We start from the raw sequence: 16,200 nt of genomic DNA on the forward strand, positions 1-16,200 counted from the left end.
ATAAAAGAAAGATAAAATTGAAAAATAAATAAATTTTAAAGGATAAAATTGAAAATAAATTAGCTTAAAAACGGGGGACCACACAAACCCACGTGAATTTTCTAAACCTAGATTAATCCCTCAAACTTACAACCTGTAAAATCCTAGACTTAAATTCAATTAAGAAACTCATTTCCCAACCAATTTAATGTTGGAGGGTGAAATCATAAGAAAAAATCCAAAACAGAAAGGATTGCCAAAAAAAAAAACAAGAAGGATCAATTCACATAGGAAAAAATATTGAGGGATGATGAAATCATAAGTAAAAATTATTCAAAATAAAATATGCAACAATCAAGAGAATAAGATCCAAATCTAAAAGATAAAAAAATTAAAAGAAGATAAAATTGAAAAACAAATCCAATTGTATAAACCATTTCAAATTAAAAAATAATAATTAAAATAATATAGATCAAATTTGAAGAAAAAACAAATTAAAGAATTGGTTTGAAACTCTGAAGGTTGGTTTGAAATTCTAAAGTGTCACACATAAAAACCAAGGTGAAGAGACAAAAGAAAGGGGGAGCAAAAGTTTATCGATGCCAAACAAGAGTTCAGAAAGCCACATCCAGTTATGTGAAAGGAAAAGGCTATCGAGACGAATCCAATCACACCAAGAAAATCCATTGTTGACTGTCACAAGCCTTTGCACATCACCCGAAAGCGAAGAAGTGCCTATGAACTATGCATGCGTCAACCATTTTTTTTATATATTTTATATATATTAAAAGACTAAATTTTTCTTTAAGTCAACATAAATATAACAAAAAAACAAAATAACCACTGGGTGAGAGTTTCATTTTTTTTTTCTTTTTAAGGGTATCATTGTCATCTCACTATGTTAAATAAGAAGAAAAAATAAAAATGATCCTGGATGATAGTTTTTTTTTTAAAAAAAATAATTAAGTAATTTTACCAAGTTAAAAAGTGAAAAGACTAAATATTTCCCAGTCAATATTATAATAACTAACGAATGAATTTTGTGTAAAGACTGAATTACCCTTAAAAAAATTCATTTATTTTTCTAAAAAAACAAAAAAATAATTATACTATCACAATGAATAATATACTAAGCCTTTAGCCACAATGTTCTTACCTTCTGTTTTTTGTTTTTTTTTCCCGTTACAAATAGATATTATATCTATTATCAACTAATACAACATGGTAATTTTACATATTCATAATTTATAATCATCAATGGATATAATTATTATATTTTTATAATTATATCTTAAACTTTAATCATACATTAAAATTAGAAACTTAGATATTTTTATAGAATTTGAAATATGATATCAAAATAATAATTATATATATCAAGTTTTTGTTATTTATAAAATAAAATTAAAGGTTAAACAATTAGGTTTGCTTAATAAGGTTTAAAATTATTAAATAAACAGTAAAAACACTTGGAACCTTGACACAAATGGAATCGGATCCCTTTTTCATCATATTCGCTCCGACTCCAATTCCAACGGACAATCTGTCCTCCGACAAGTCCACTTGCAAATTGCAATTGCTCCAGGAGCCGCCAAGCAGAGGCTAAAGGCAAAAGAGAATTTTAGTTGATCCTGAGCCCCGACAATGGAGTACTGTCCTATATGAAACGACAACTGATTACAAGAACACCGTCTGGTTGTCAAGGCTTTGCATGGACTAATTTGAGTCACTGAATTTTCTTGATCTAAACCAAAACCCATTCAAGAGAATGCCGAAAGAAACTCAGGAGCCAAGCAGACAAGGAAATGAAGAACACAGAGAGAGACTAGGGTATTTTTTATTACAACATCTCCCGTAGAAACAGGAAATATAAATTTTTAAATTACAAATTAAGCTACTTCCCTCAAAAGAAAAGAAAAGAAATTGGATTTCTCATTCCATCTGTGCTATGAAATCTTGCTGGACCTGCCCAAAAATTTTAGGCCAGGTTTTGGAGTCAATGGGAGTCTAATCCGAAGCAATCTTTAACCCACCTGACCTTTCAAAATCTCACCTTAGCAAAAAATGAAGTGCTCGTTGCAAAATCAAGAACTTTTTTTTCCAAAGAATAGGACACCTAGTGAGTGAAAAAGCAGCGTTCCTCCTCCTATGTTCCGATCCTTTCAAGATTTTCAGATACAATTTTCATCCTAGGGCGAACCTCAGAGTCAGCTTCGGTGCAAGCAAGAGCAACATGAAAAACCGCTAGCACCTCCTTTTTTGCATGTACTTCTTGCAGCAACATTGGATCAACCATGTCTGATAAAGGGTTTTCATCTGCAAATCCCTTTCTCACCCATCTCACCAGGTCTGGAATTTCTATCGAAGTGGACGTGGTTGGTGAAAGCTCAGGAGATTTTCCAGTAAGCAACTCGAGCAAAACAATTCCAAATGAATACACATCCCATTTTTGGGTAGGTCTGTTGCCCGAAACACGAGCCTCTGGAGCACGGTAGTTGTTTGTTCGCTCTGTTTGAGCTGATTTTAAGTAAGGGAGTGCTCCGCCCATAAAGCCGCCGGAAGAGGAGGGATTATTCCCAGTGATGCTGATCAGTCGGTTGAGGCCAAAATCAGAAATGTAAGGTTGGAATTCGTTGTCGAGGAGAATATTAGATGGCTTGATGTCTCCGTGGACAAATTTTCTCGGGCTGCATTCGTGAAGGTAGGCTAAGCCCCTGGCTGTCCCCTTGGCAATTCTCAGCCTGGTTGACCATGACAGACTTGTTGAAGGCTGACCATTTTTCCCTGTCAATTAATGCAGTTTATTAGTGCCTACACCTTCACGGTTAAATTGTAAGTGAGGATTCAGAAAATGATCATTACAGAACATAGAGATTACGCAAAATAATCAAAACTATAACAAACACCTAGAGAAGGTGTCATCAATGCCTGCTATAGCAGATAAACCAGATAAGATGAAATGCAGATTCTCCATTGTTCTGGCATTTATTTACAATCATGGACCCATATCAAGAAAATAAAATCAATGTCTAATTTGTTAAAGTTTTTTATTCTTCATTTTTCTAACATTTATTATCCTTTACGGACCATGCCAAGAATATAAGAACAAAAATGATCACCCATGTGGATGCTGGATGCAGAGGAGCCACTGTTAACTCGAGTGTAAAAGGACAGGAAAAAAATAAACCATGTTTGGTACTATATATTATATCATAAATCTGTAATGGATCATGAATGCCATCTGCTTCAACATATGCAATTGCAGACTACTAGCTGAATGTATGGTATACTGCATATTTATTTTGATGGGTCTTGATCAGAGTTAAGAATCTTAAATGTCTTCTACTTCTTCTGACAGCAAGCACAGAGCACCCAGGAAGGTGCTACAGAGAATGATCATGAGTCACAAATTTACAGTAAAGGGGACTTCTACCAATTGTTTGGAGCAAAAACAAGAAAGATTATAAAGATCACTCTTTTGGGATAAAGTTTAACATTCAGATAAAAGTGGAAGAGAAAAAGGAACTTTTGACAAAGTTGAAGCATGCACCTATGAAAGAAACTTGAGGCGTCGAGATTGATTTCTCGAATTACATGAGCTTTGAAAAAAATCCTACAGGAGGAACAAGATGGAGGACATACTGTAGTTTTGACTGCATGCTAGCATTTATGGAATCTCGGTGAATGCTCGCCTAAAGAAGAATCGGTGGGGTCAAACTGTACTAACGCGTCGCATTGTGATTGGAATGCTAAATCCCCCACCATCATCGGTACTCCGTCAACCACTTCAGGTAATGCGTGGCCAATGATGAGGGACCTACCAATTCGGTGCATCTCATAGGCAAGCTACAGTGTCATCCTAACCCGCGCACCCACGACAAATGGAAATACTCCTTGAAGAGAGAATCATATCCTTTCTAATACTAGTATTATATAGTGAGAATTTGCTTATGCTATGTTGGGTCAAAATAAATTTTTAAAAATTAAAAAAATATATATTAAAAGTATAGAGATTTTTTATAATATTATTAAATTTAATCAAGTAATTTAATTTTAAAATCTGCTAATCCGATTTCATGCCTAGTTCAAGTTTTCAATTAAATCATATAAGAACTGATTCAAAATGAATCAATTAATTTAATGGATTTAAAGAAAACTTGAATAACCAGTAAAAACATGATATAATTTTAAAAAAACTTTAAGATGATATTTTTTTAAAATACTCAGACGATACCAGATTGGATTGACCTCAATCACCCACCTGAATCATGGACTTCAATGAGTTTAATAACTTTTTTATTTTTAAAAATTATTTTTATTTAATTTTATGGTAAAAATAGATGTTTGCAAAATCAAACATCAATCTTAAAAAAAAATATTTATTTGAAATTGTAATAACCCTATAAAAAGTAAACAAAAATAAATTATGAATTTTATTTTCCATTCAATCTAATATTGAAAAAGAGTTAAATAAAAAAATAATTAAAAAAATTAAAGAACTAAAAAATAAAATAAAGCAAATCGAATTTGATAGGTAAATCCGTCAAACCCATGAATCGGGTAACCCAAGTCAATAAGTAAACTCACAAACCAGGTAATGGACTCCATTGAAATTAATAACTTATTTTTTTTCTAAAATATTGTTTATTTAACTATATGATAACAAAAATAGACGATCGTGAAATTGAGTGTCAAACCAATACTAAAACTTTTTTTTGTAAGATTATGATAATCTCATAGAAAATAAAATAAAACAAATTATGAAACTCGATTTTCAATCACACACGTAATATAAATACAAAGTTAAAAAAATCAATAACCAAAGAAAAAAAAGATAAAAAAAACAATATAAATTACCATTGTAATCAACATTACTAATGATGTGAGGAAATACTCCACGACTTTTAACTTTATATTTAATTTAATGTAGTCTAATCATTTTTTTGGGATTCCCCTAAATTCTCTCCTTTTTTAAGGTGTTTAGAAGTGTAGTAGTAGTTGTTTTTTAAAATATATTTTATTTAAAAATACATTAAAATTATATATTTTTATTTTAAAAAAATTATTTTTAAAATTAACATATTAAAATATTTAAAAACATTATTTAAAAAAAAACACACACACTTAATAGCTAGACACCCGCAATAACACCCGGGTTCAAACCCAGGGCATGCACCATGGGAGCATGGCGGTGATCCACAGCGCCAAAAGCGAAGATCTGACTTTCCTAGATTCCATCTAGCTCAATGCATAAAGTCAAATATGAAATACTAGTTTTTGAGATTCTAAATCCAAGATTTGTCACTTCCCATTCCATTGATTACTGAAAAATTTAGGTAATAGACAACAAAAAATAAAAACCCTCAGCCCTCGAACCCCTTTTTTACTCTAAATTCCTCTCCCAAGTTTAAATCCAGCAAGATGGGACTAGTCTCGAATGCAATGGAACAGTATTTCTCTTTTATTTGTGAATGGAAAGGAGAGACCCGGCATTGCATTAACAAAGGGAAAGAGACTAGTGAGCGAGAGGCACTGCCTGCCTACATAAAGCATGGCCTGTAAAAAGCAGTGCACTTGACTACTTGAGACGAGGCCAAGGGGGAGTGAGTGGGTGATTTACATCCCAACTGGTAGGCCACACGCCCAATAATGTCCGAGTCATAATGGCCATTCCCATTCCCATTATTTAAGCCCATTTATGGGATCCCTAATTAATGTTCCCTCTACTGAAAGGAACAATAACTATTGCACCAGTACCTCCCTTGTCTACTAACTGTTTGAAAGGGAGTTTTAATACACACGCACGCACCCACTTTGATTCTCAAACATCCTCTTGACTCTAGCTTTTCGTGCTTACAACTCCCCTCCTCGTCCGTCCCACAACAGTTATATTAGCCGTCAAGTCAATTAGTTTATCGACAAATCTCAAGTTCGAGCTGGTTTTTTTTCATGAAACAGAAGGTCTTAAAGATATTGTGTTTAAAAACAAAGGTATCGGAATAAAGTTGGACAACATGTTAGAAACATGTGATCCAACTTGAACCTGATGTTACAACTTTCGGTTAAAAGAAAAGGTTTGGTCTAATACAAAAAGTCAATGGCTTTTAGGCTCTAGCAATGAATAATTCATGAAGGATCAAAGATAATGCAACTTAGACATATTGTAAAAGGAACAGAGAGAAAAAGGAATACAGACCTCGAAGAGCATTAGCCAAGTTGCCATTGGAGATGAAATCACTGATGAGAAGCTTTTCATCTGGAGCCCAGTAATAAGCTCTCAACTTGACAACATTTGGATGCTTAACCTTCCCAATAGCCTGCGCCTCCGTTACAAACTCTTTGTACCTCTGCTCTCCTCCCTCGCCAAGCCTCCTCACCGCTACCGGAATGCCATTTCCGAGCACCACTTTATACACTATCCCCAACCCACTCTTCCCCAACACATAAGCAGATGCTCTTAGCAATTCATCAAGCTCAAAAGTAAAACCTTTATCGATCGCCACCAGCTCTCCTTCCGGCTTCCCTCTTTCTACTTTTTCCAGATCTTCCAATTCAGAGTCATCGTTTCGAAGCCCATTACCACAATAACATAGTGAACACGAGTGTGATTTCTCATTGCCACCAAATTTGCTTTTCCCAGCGCAGCTACAACCATTAGAATCATCCTTCTTTTTCCAGTAAATATAAACTATAACTAGACCAAGAAACGCCACACCAGCTGCGTCAGCTACTGAGATTAATATTATCAAACCGGGACTTAATCCTTTTCTAGGACTGTTATCAGAAACCGGTGCTGAATTCTGAGTTTCAGACGAGCTATGTGCTGAGTCCTTGCAAGATTTCTGAAGAGGAAACCCGCAAAGCAAAGGATTGCTGAGGAAAGCAGTCGGTCCTTGGTTAGCAAAAGACCCTGTTTGAGGTATCTCGCCGCTGAAATTGTTGTTTCGCAGATCAAAACTCACAGTAACAGGCAAATTTCCCAGTGATTTCGGAATCCTACCCGATAAATGGTTGAAAGAAAGATTTAAAGTATTGGACAAAGACTTAAGCTCTCCCATATCGTTAGGAATGGATCCATTGAAATCATTAGCAGAAAGATCAAGCTGCATTAAATTATCCAATTCCGGCCAAATCCCAGCTGGAATTGGACCGGATAATTTATTTTTCGCTAGGATCAACCTCTGCAACTGCTTGCAGCTATTTAAATTTTGAGGCAAAGAACCCGACAGCGAGTTGTTGGAAAGGTCAAGGTTTTGAAGACGAGGGAGGTTACAGATGAAAGGAGGGAGAGAACCAGAAAGATTGTTACCGTAGAGAAAAAGACTGTGAAGTGAAGTAGCGTTAAGCAGCTGGTCAGGTATTGAACCGTAGAAGTTGTTGTTGTGGAGATTAAGTCTCCGAAGATAAATTAAGGTGCCAAGCTCGGATGGAATGTAGCCGCGGAGATTCTTGCCGGAGATTGCAATGCCAACAACACGAGGGTCCGGTAACCCGGTTATGTTCATGCAGGAAATGCCAGTCCAGCGACATGGATTTTGGTCATCTTCGTTCCAGTCAGAGAAAGCAGAGCCAGCAGAACTTTGATCAACGGCTGATTTTAAGGACAGGAGGGATAAGCCATCAGCTGTGAGGGAGTGGCTGGGTTTGGTGCTGAATAGGAAGTGAAAGAAGAGAAAGAGCAGCGTTAACGAGAGGTTTCTCTTCATCACGGCGTTTTTGTTTCGGAGAGGAGTAAAATGAGAGAGTGGGATATACTTACAGTGGAAACTATAAGAAGGAGAAGAAAGGCAAGTGATGCTGGAGGGTGTGGAGGTGGTTGGTAGTGAGAGATTTATGATAGGAAGAGACTTGAGAAAGACGAGATTTTGATTAAAATGGGGTCCACCTGACAAGGGACTTCCGAGGGGAGTAGAAGAAAAGCAATGACGCAAGTGCTTTGTGATTAGAGAGTTTGGTCTCATGCATGACACTGATGTTTTTATGCGTCCATGTTTCTCTTCTTGTCTCCATGACCTGGAAGGAGGAAACGGTGGAAATTTCCTTGGATAATTTTTTTGTGACTTTCTGCCATTTTTAAGGCCTGCTTTTAGTTTGCTGTTGAGCTACTCATGGGGGTGCACCGATCATGGCCTGTTCTCGAGTGATTTGTTAGCCGAAAGAATTCGCGAGCTGAAGGTGATTATTACGAGACTACAGATAATTCTTGATGACCAGCTGGTGTTTTTGATTGCTTGATCACCAATTAGTTTGATCCTTAATTATTTTAATCTCTTAATGGAGAAACCACAAAAAGGTTTATTTTCATGAGAATTGAGAGAGGATTTAAATATATTTTGGACTAAGTTTCTAATGTTGGCCAGCTTAACCTATAAAGTTAAAAATGTTTGTTTTTGTGATTTATTTTGTTTTTCAAGTGTTTTTCATTTAAAAAATCAAATAAATATTTTTTCAATGTTTTTTAATAATTTTGATAAACATGTATTAAAAATAAAAATAAAAAGATTTTAATATATTTTTTAATTAAAAAATAATTTTATAAATACAAAAACTTAGGGAATTTCAAATGATATTTTATAAAAAAAATTAAAATTATTTTTTATTTAAAATTAAATTTTTTATGTTTTTATATCATTTTAATTTATTAAAATAAAAAATAATTTTAAAAAATATATTATTAGAATACATTTCTAAAATATATATATATATATATATATATATATATATATAATTTGAAAAAACCCGCAGCGATCAGCAACACATAAGAGATTTAAATCGAATGGTTTTTTTTGCGCTGAACGTCTGCTTCATAGTTTCCAGTATCATTGTAATGGGCAGAAACAAGTAGTGTTTGTTGTCTATTCAAGTGGAGTTTTGGGATCTGCAAGAATTTTGGAGTCTTCTTTCGCAGAGATAAACGGCATTGTATCATGTCAAGTAGTGAGTCTCTTTGCCTATATTTCTTGACAGAGACCTACCTAATCTGCTCCCATCCTTGTCAAGAAGAGAAGAAACAAGATTTAACAAGTAACTAAAAGGGACCTACGATCGATCTGTAAGGTACAGACTTTTCGTCAAGTTACAAATACTTCATCCGTAGGCAACTACTATACTGGAAATTTGGAGGACAGACAACGTAAACAACACAGAAAACATACAACATAGTGACTAGCTAACTGTTTCTGTTGTTCATATTACTTTTTTGTTTTTACAGTGTTTTAAGTTGTTGTCTTTGTATTATCCAAAATAATAAATACTATAGATAAAGAGGAGTATTGTATGGTCCATGCCGCAAAATATACGGGTGTGTTGGTTGTTATTGTTTTTTAAAAGGTTTTTCACTCAGAAAAGTACGTCAATAATACTTTTTTTATTTTTTTAAAATTATTTTTAAAATCAACACATCTAAATAATTCAAAAACATATTAATATAAAATTAAAAAAAAATTAAATTTTTTTTAAAATACTTCACAAATACAGTGCCAAATGCCCTATAAGTCAATGTTCCTGACCCAACTTTTATAAACAAAGTCTAGAAAAAGAGCTCAGTTTGCTTACAAAATGAACCCAACTCCCATAGACTAACCCAATATATTTTGAATTTTAATTTCTCTAAACCCTTAGGTGTCACTGAGTCATTAAAAAAGGATGTCGATGAGAAACAAGATAATATACTTGATTTGATTGGTAGATGGTTGGTCTAGCCTCTTATCAAAAATACATGCATTTGGTAAGATTTTCCTGTGCCACTAATCAAAGTATAATCCTTGACAATCCGTCCAAGGATTAACGAAGCCGTTCCATCTCTAAATTCCTCCTCGGATCAATCTCTTTCATGTAACCACCTCCACTCCCCCACACTAACAAAAAATTAACATGGTAATGATAATAATAACTTGACTGACACTCCTGGTTCGCATTTTTCATGTACTTGTCCGATTTGTTAACTTCCAGTAGAGGCATTATTAGTATTATTTTACAATTCTTTTCTCGAGAAGGAGCTGAATGATTATATCCCACTCTCAATCATGAAAGCATGCTTCGAAGCTAATAAAGAGAAAGACAGATGCTCTTTCCAGCTCCTATTATTGTTTTCTTGTGACTTGTTTCAAGAAATCAAGAGTGATCGAGCTTGATTTTGAGAATAAATACGACATAATTTACACATCTGCATTGCATGTCAAGTGAAGGCAGGTATTATAGTGATAGCTCATACAGCAATAATATGCCGGCCGTTGATTTTTACTCCAACTGGTCCCTTCATACACACGAAATGAACATCAAGAGAGATGAATAATTTATAGTAGTAAATCGCTTGCCTTTCGAGTTAGGAAGCAGAAATACCTTGTTCTTTTCTGTAGTACGAAAATGTAAACAGCGCGTGACGGCAATTTCCTGCCTATAGAACATGAACATAGAGTTAGGATTGGATTACAGAATCCTTTGCTTTGCATTGAAGGAATGCGATTGATGTGGCATGGCATGAAATCTTTCCCTCAAATAGCACTTGGTTTGGTTAATCAATGTGATCATGAGAAACTTTGATGCCATTTATTACCCCAAAACAGGTTTCAGTTTAACACTCATCGCACACACAATAGCACACACCAGCCGAGGAGCCCCCACAGTCTAAGCACAAACTTCTCAAGTGTGTATAAAGGCATATCTAGAATAGCATTCCTCAAGTACCGAATCCAAAATATTTCATTTTCAAGATTTTAAGCACACGAGAATTTAAAAATACCAGGATTCCATGAGGAAAGTCTACTTGACAATTTGAAATGCGATCGACAAAAAATAGAAACAGAGCTACATTTTGGAAACAAGAGCAGTGAGGCCCCTACTTTATGCTTCAACCATCTGGTCCGGCTCTGAAGCTTCAGCTGACACAACTGGATAGTACTTGTAGTGGAGCTCTGAGACATCATCGCCAGATAGTTTCGTCCATCCATTTGCTCCCACATAATAAACTGTTTGCAAAGCACAAATTGAAACCACAAATTAGCTCATGAAAGCATGCATGTACACAGACATGCACAAGCAAACAAATGTGAGGAGACTCGAGAGGGGGGGGTACCGCTTGCAACTCCACCACTGGCCCCATCACGGAACGTTGCATGATAAATAGCTCTTCTACCTAACTCTGCAGCTTCTTCAATTGACATATCAAATCGGTACCTGGCACAAGTGTAAGAATATGTTGACAAAAAGTGTGAACTATATTTTACAGAACTGCAGGGAAATGGCATAAAACTTCAACAACACTGCTCCGCTGAAGCAATGAAAGAAAGATAGAAGGTGTTGTTTTGTTGTCCCATGCACCATGTCTTACCCAACACCATGTCAACTTATTTAACATCTAGGATACATTATCAAAAATCACAAGCACAAAAACTATTGTTGGGATCACATAGTTTCTCACTTCTTACCAGAGTAATGCAGCAGGAGCCTTTAGACTTTAGAGGCACTTCTCTAGTTGATATCCAGAGGCATCTGAGGACTTTTCTACTTATATTTGAGTTTCTTTTCTTCTGTACCAACACCTATGTGCTCCATATTTAAATTTTTTTACATTTTACTCAACAACATTTTCTTCAGCGGAAAAGGGGAGGGAGGCTAAAAAGATACATATATAACCGCCTAAACACTGGATGAAATGTGTTGGACCATAGACAATCCACTTCCCAATCATTTTTTTTAATCATGAGTGAAATGTCCACAATGAACAATATGCTTCTTACGCTCTCACAGCCAATCCTACAATCTTGTCTTCTCAATTCTTGAGCATCTCTTATAAGTTGTTTCTTTTTTTAGCCAACACTTAATTTTTACAGGGGTATTAATCATCCTCAACATTTATTTCAGCATTTGCATGCGCTTCTTGCTCTTTTCTTTCTTCTTCACTGTCCTATTTTCCAAGTGTTTCCATGAGATGTTCGAACAAGACAGAGACTCAAGCTAAAGGCTAGTTATCTAATCAACAAATGCTTAAAAACTTATTTTCCAGGAATACTTCTGTCAGATGACAGTCAACAATAAGAAAAAATCATTAACAGGAAAGTGCACTCACCCACTATCCAGTACACCATATGCATATGGAGAACCAGATCCAACAGAGAATCTTGTTCCTTTCAGCCTTCCACCTTCACTGTCCACATAATATAGTCCAGGACCCTGCAACAAAGAGAATATACCAGAGGTTATGCAAGTTACTCAAGGAAAACATGGCAAGGTAACATTCACATGTCATTACCGTTTCATCCCAACCAGCAATCATTGTCCCAACAGACAAGCCCATTCCACGGTAAGAGAACAGAATGTTTGCCAGAAGCTTTGATGCCCCTGTAACTGAAATTCTACGCTTGTTTGCCAATTCATGTAGTCGGCACTGAATTATACCCAAAAAAATCCAATAAGCAATGAGCATAAAAGCACACAATTACAAATGAACATCAAACAATCTATGTAGCCTAACGCAGATTCAATGTTATGAAGCAAATACATCCAAGCACATAGAAGCACTCAAACTAATTTTCCACGACTTTGTGATTATGTAACTATACTTCATTAGACTTGGCTACTCAATAAGTATTCTGGAAGGATATTCCTATGCCTAGCCTGACAAATCATTTGCCTAAGGTTTTCAATAGATAATTTAATTGAATGTGGAGTTTTCACTTAGAGAAAAACATGTATCTTTATCGTACAACTTCACTTCATCTACTATGAAACAGGAAAGTATTAGCGAAATAAAACAGGTTTCAGTTTAAAAATTTCTAAGCATAATTTAGTTACATTTGCATTGGACATTGAAAGCATTGGATGGGGCATTGATAGAAATTTTCTGCGATAAAATTGACAACATTATCAGATCAATGAATAAAATTTTCCACCGCCTTCCCCATTTTTCCTAACATAGATTGGCTACGTGTGGAGAGCATCTAGCTGGGATGTTATTATTTGACACCCTTATTTCAAAAGATATTTTAAACTAGTTTTACAGTCTTGACAGTCCTTGAGTGACTGAGGAACACAAACTTAGTAACAAAATTGTAAGACCATTGAATGTGCAAACAAGAGAAAATATGATAATGCAAATGTCACATAAAAAGCCATGAAGCTGTCAAGACTAGCCCAGTGAAGCATGAACCACTACCAACTTCACTAAGCAATCTAGTGAGCTGTACTTAATGCATCTATTAAGGAGAAAAGGAGAGGTGGCTTGGCCAATAGAGCCTGGTTATTACCAAAGATTTAAAACACCACATATGCTGTTTCCTATCAGGTCAATAGACATAACTCCAAAATCTTTATAAACAGGAAAACTTTGCCTATGAATTCTTCATGCCCAGAGGTTTTGCCTTGCCCACGAGAATATCTATTATTAGTTAACAATTCTAGCATTGAAGGAGTTCTTACTAATAGATAACAGGTCCATGGACGTAGGAAAAATGTAGAGAAACAAACACAAGTATACAACCTTAATGCCCAAATTTCTGTGCCAAAACTGGCAATCAGCAGCTCCACCAGCCATTGTACCAAGCATGTAGGGATTGATTTCAATGATTTTTTTAACTGACTGAGATGCTGAAAAAAAATCGAGGAAAGATTAAAAAAGTAGCACTGGAGAAACCATGGGAAGATCAATATTAATGCTGGAAACATCTATTGATGGCATGCAAGCGATGTCAATGGCGTGCAAGCAATGAGGATGGCTACACAACATAACTTGAAATAAACCAAGACAATGACCAACACCAAGTGGAATGCATGTTCATCCTACAAAAAAATTTGCAACATGTCCAGGTTTCCCTATTACTAAAGCTAGTAGATCTGATGGAACACTTTACACCAGCAGCATTTAATCTAAAAAAAAAAAAAACAAGATTCCACAAACAACCACACATATATATAACAATACAGTAAACCACAACTTTACCCAAACATAAATTGAATAAACATACAAACATACCCTCCCCCACATACATATAACAAAACAATAAACCAGAATTTTATCCAAACAAACAAATGAATAAACATACAAATATAGCCCCCCATGCTAGCACGAGAATCAGCTGCAACAATGACACCCTCCTTAAAGATAAAGGCCAGCGTAGTTGTCCCCTTAGCCGGCTTCACCATCTGTACAGCTTCCTTCTGGAAGCCATCAAACTGGAACCAAAACGCAAAATAAAACTCAACCCACTAACAATTCTGACTTTCTCCACACAAATCGCAAACATAGAATAGTATAACAAATAAAACTAAAACTTACATCCTTAGTCGTGGGTAGCTCAAAAGCTGGAGCAGCAGCAGCAGAAAACCCACCAACAAGCTCCATACCGGCCGTTCCAAAGACCGAGGCAGTGGATTCGAGACCACTAGTATCAAACTTCATTATCTAAAAAAGCAAGCAACACGATAACTTCAGCACTAAAAGCCCTAATTCCCGTCACTGAAAAATCAATTCGTCAAAATTAACCGCACAAATTTAGAAACATGAGATCGCAAACTTTAATCTCTTGTTTTATCACATCAAAGCTATATAAAGCTTAGAATTATCGAATTAAATGTCGCTAAAGGCGCTAAAAAATGTGATTGGGATTTTGTAAAACCCTAAAAAAGTGATGCATGTTTGTGTAACATACCTTCGGATTTCGCGAGAAAGAGAAGAAATATGTGCAGAGATCGAGTATGATTAGTGATTACTGGATCTCAAGTTTAATAGTACTAAGATTGCTGGGTTTTATAAAGCTAGAAACCTTTTCTTGTTCAAAGGGCAAGGGCGGGGACTCTGAGCCTGGCTTTTCTTTGGGCCTTTTGCAATTCAGTAACTTGAGATTTTGGACCGAGTCTAAGCGGACTTGGACTTGGACTTGAATTTGGAATTGGGTTTTCACCCAATTATTTAGAAAGAAGTCTATGCTTTCCAGTGTAAAACCCTTTTCTCAGTTTATCGGCTTGTCATTCCTAGGAGCACTTCAATAATCTAGAATTTTTTATCGGATTATTTGAATTTTATGATTTGAATCGCTAGTTTAACAGGATATTTAGAATTAACTTAATCCTGATTATTAAAATTACAAGTTTATTATAGCTATTTTTTATGTTATTTTAGTGTTTAATATTATTTTTAAAAAACAATAATAATAATCAAGCCCGCAATAAAACATGAGCATCAAGGCAGGTGCTCCTCTAAATACGTAAACAGACTACATACATATAGGTAGCATATTATGTGTGTGTTTGGTATTGTGGTTGTGGTTGTGGTTGTGGTTTGAAAAAAGTTATTTTATAAAAAATACTTTTAATTGATATTGGTTTGAAAAAATAGGTCTTTGGTTAAAACTGTAGTTAAAATTGAGGTTGAAAAAAATTAGTTTAATGTGTTTGGTTAAGAATGCTTTTGAAATTGAGGTTATAAAATAATTTAAAAATATATATTAATATTGATGGTTTTAAATTTAAATATTGTAGAATTAATTACTCCTATTGCATTATAAAATAAATAATACTATATATAAAATATTTTTTATTATTCTATTAAACAATTTATAATTTTAATATGTATAAAATTCATCTGATAAGAACTACAGTTTTCATACATGTAATAAAATTATATAAAATATTATCAGGTATAAAATTGATATTACAGTGCGAGTAAATTTAATTCACTTTACACTAATTTTTCAAAAAAAATATTGTTAATATCATAGTGTGAATGAATGTAATTTAATCTAAATTAGTTTTTTTAAAAATATTAAAATAATTTACACCCTAAAAAAAAAACTATTGCACTGTTCATGTGAACAGTGCAATTTCCTGTAAACAGTGCAGTGAATTGCACTGTTTTTTGAGTGAACAGTGCAACTTTCTGCACTGTTCACAGGAGCAGTGTAATTAGCATATACTGTTCATGCTAATTGCATTGTACAGTACAGTGCAATTAGCATGTACAGTAAACACGAAGCAGCAAAATGCTGCCTTTTCTTTTCTGTGTGACAAACACAAAAAACATGTGGGGCTCATACACAGTAAACTATGTATTTTTTGTTACCAAACAGTTGTAGGCTGCGTTTTAATTAAAACGCAGTCGCAGCTGCAGCCGCGTAAACAAACAAACCCTATATCCAATAAATAAATAAGGAAATTCAATTTTCTCAACGGGGGAGATGGCTCCTAGTTGAAACTTGAAAGTAGAGGCATTTGCATTTTCAAGTTACA

General features: G+C 34.8%; 2 protein-coding genes across 5 annotated transcripts; both read right to left on the bottom strand.

Annotated features, from left to right (window-relative positions):
- Nucleotides 1-1,785: 1,785 nt before the first annotated feature.
- Nucleotides 1,786-7,806, bottom strand: LOC133696030 (receptor protein kinase-like protein ZAR1). Its single transcript, XM_062118045.1, has 2 exons — nt 6,176-7,806; nt 1,786-2,763 (listed from the first exon to the last, which is right to left on the bottom strand). Exons 1-2 carry the CDS (start codon nt 7,683-7,685, stop codon nt 2,126-2,128), a joined length of 2,148 nt encoding a protein of 715 aa, XP_061974029.1. The 5' UTR covers nt 7,686-7,806; the 3' UTR covers nt 1,786-2,125.
- Nucleotides 7,807-10,024: 2,218 nt separating this feature from the next.
- Nucleotides 10,025-14,782, bottom strand: LOC133697669 (proteasome subunit beta type-5-B-like). Of its 4 annotated transcripts, none has more exons than XR_009842906.1 (10): nt 14,625-14,782; nt 14,252-14,377; nt 14,019-14,148; nt 13,457-13,563; nt 12,230-12,364; nt 12,047-12,150; nt 11,054-11,154; nt 10,821-10,946; nt 10,321-10,371; nt 10,025-10,234 (listed from the first exon to the last, which is right to left on the bottom strand). XR_009842906.1 is itself a non-coding variant. In XM_062120387.1 (8 exons), the coding sequence occupies exons 2-8, from the start codon at nt 14,372-14,374 to the stop codon at nt 10,822-10,824; spliced, it is 825 nt and encodes a 274-aa protein (XP_061976371.1). In that variant the 5' UTR covers nt 14,375-14,377; nt 14,625-14,782; the 3' UTR covers nt 10,663-10,821. The 4 variants fall into 4 exon arrangements, 2 of the variants coding, with proteins under 2 accessions (XP_061976371.1, XP_061976372.1); XR_009842905.1 differs by having other exon boundaries at nt 10,321-10,375; XM_062120387.1 differs by lacking the exons at nt 10,025-10,234; nt 10,321-10,371 and having other exon boundaries at nt 10,663-10,946.
- Between the last annotated feature and the right edge of the window lie 1,418 nt (nt 14,783-16,200).

The sequence above is a fragment of the Populus nigra genome, chromosome 6 (assembly GCF_951802175.1).
Source record: "Populus nigra chromosome 6, ddPopNigr1.1, whole genome shotgun sequence".
In the NCBI taxonomy this organism is placed as follows: domain Eukaryota; kingdom Viridiplantae; phylum Streptophyta; class Magnoliopsida; order Malpighiales; family Salicaceae; genus Populus; species Populus nigra.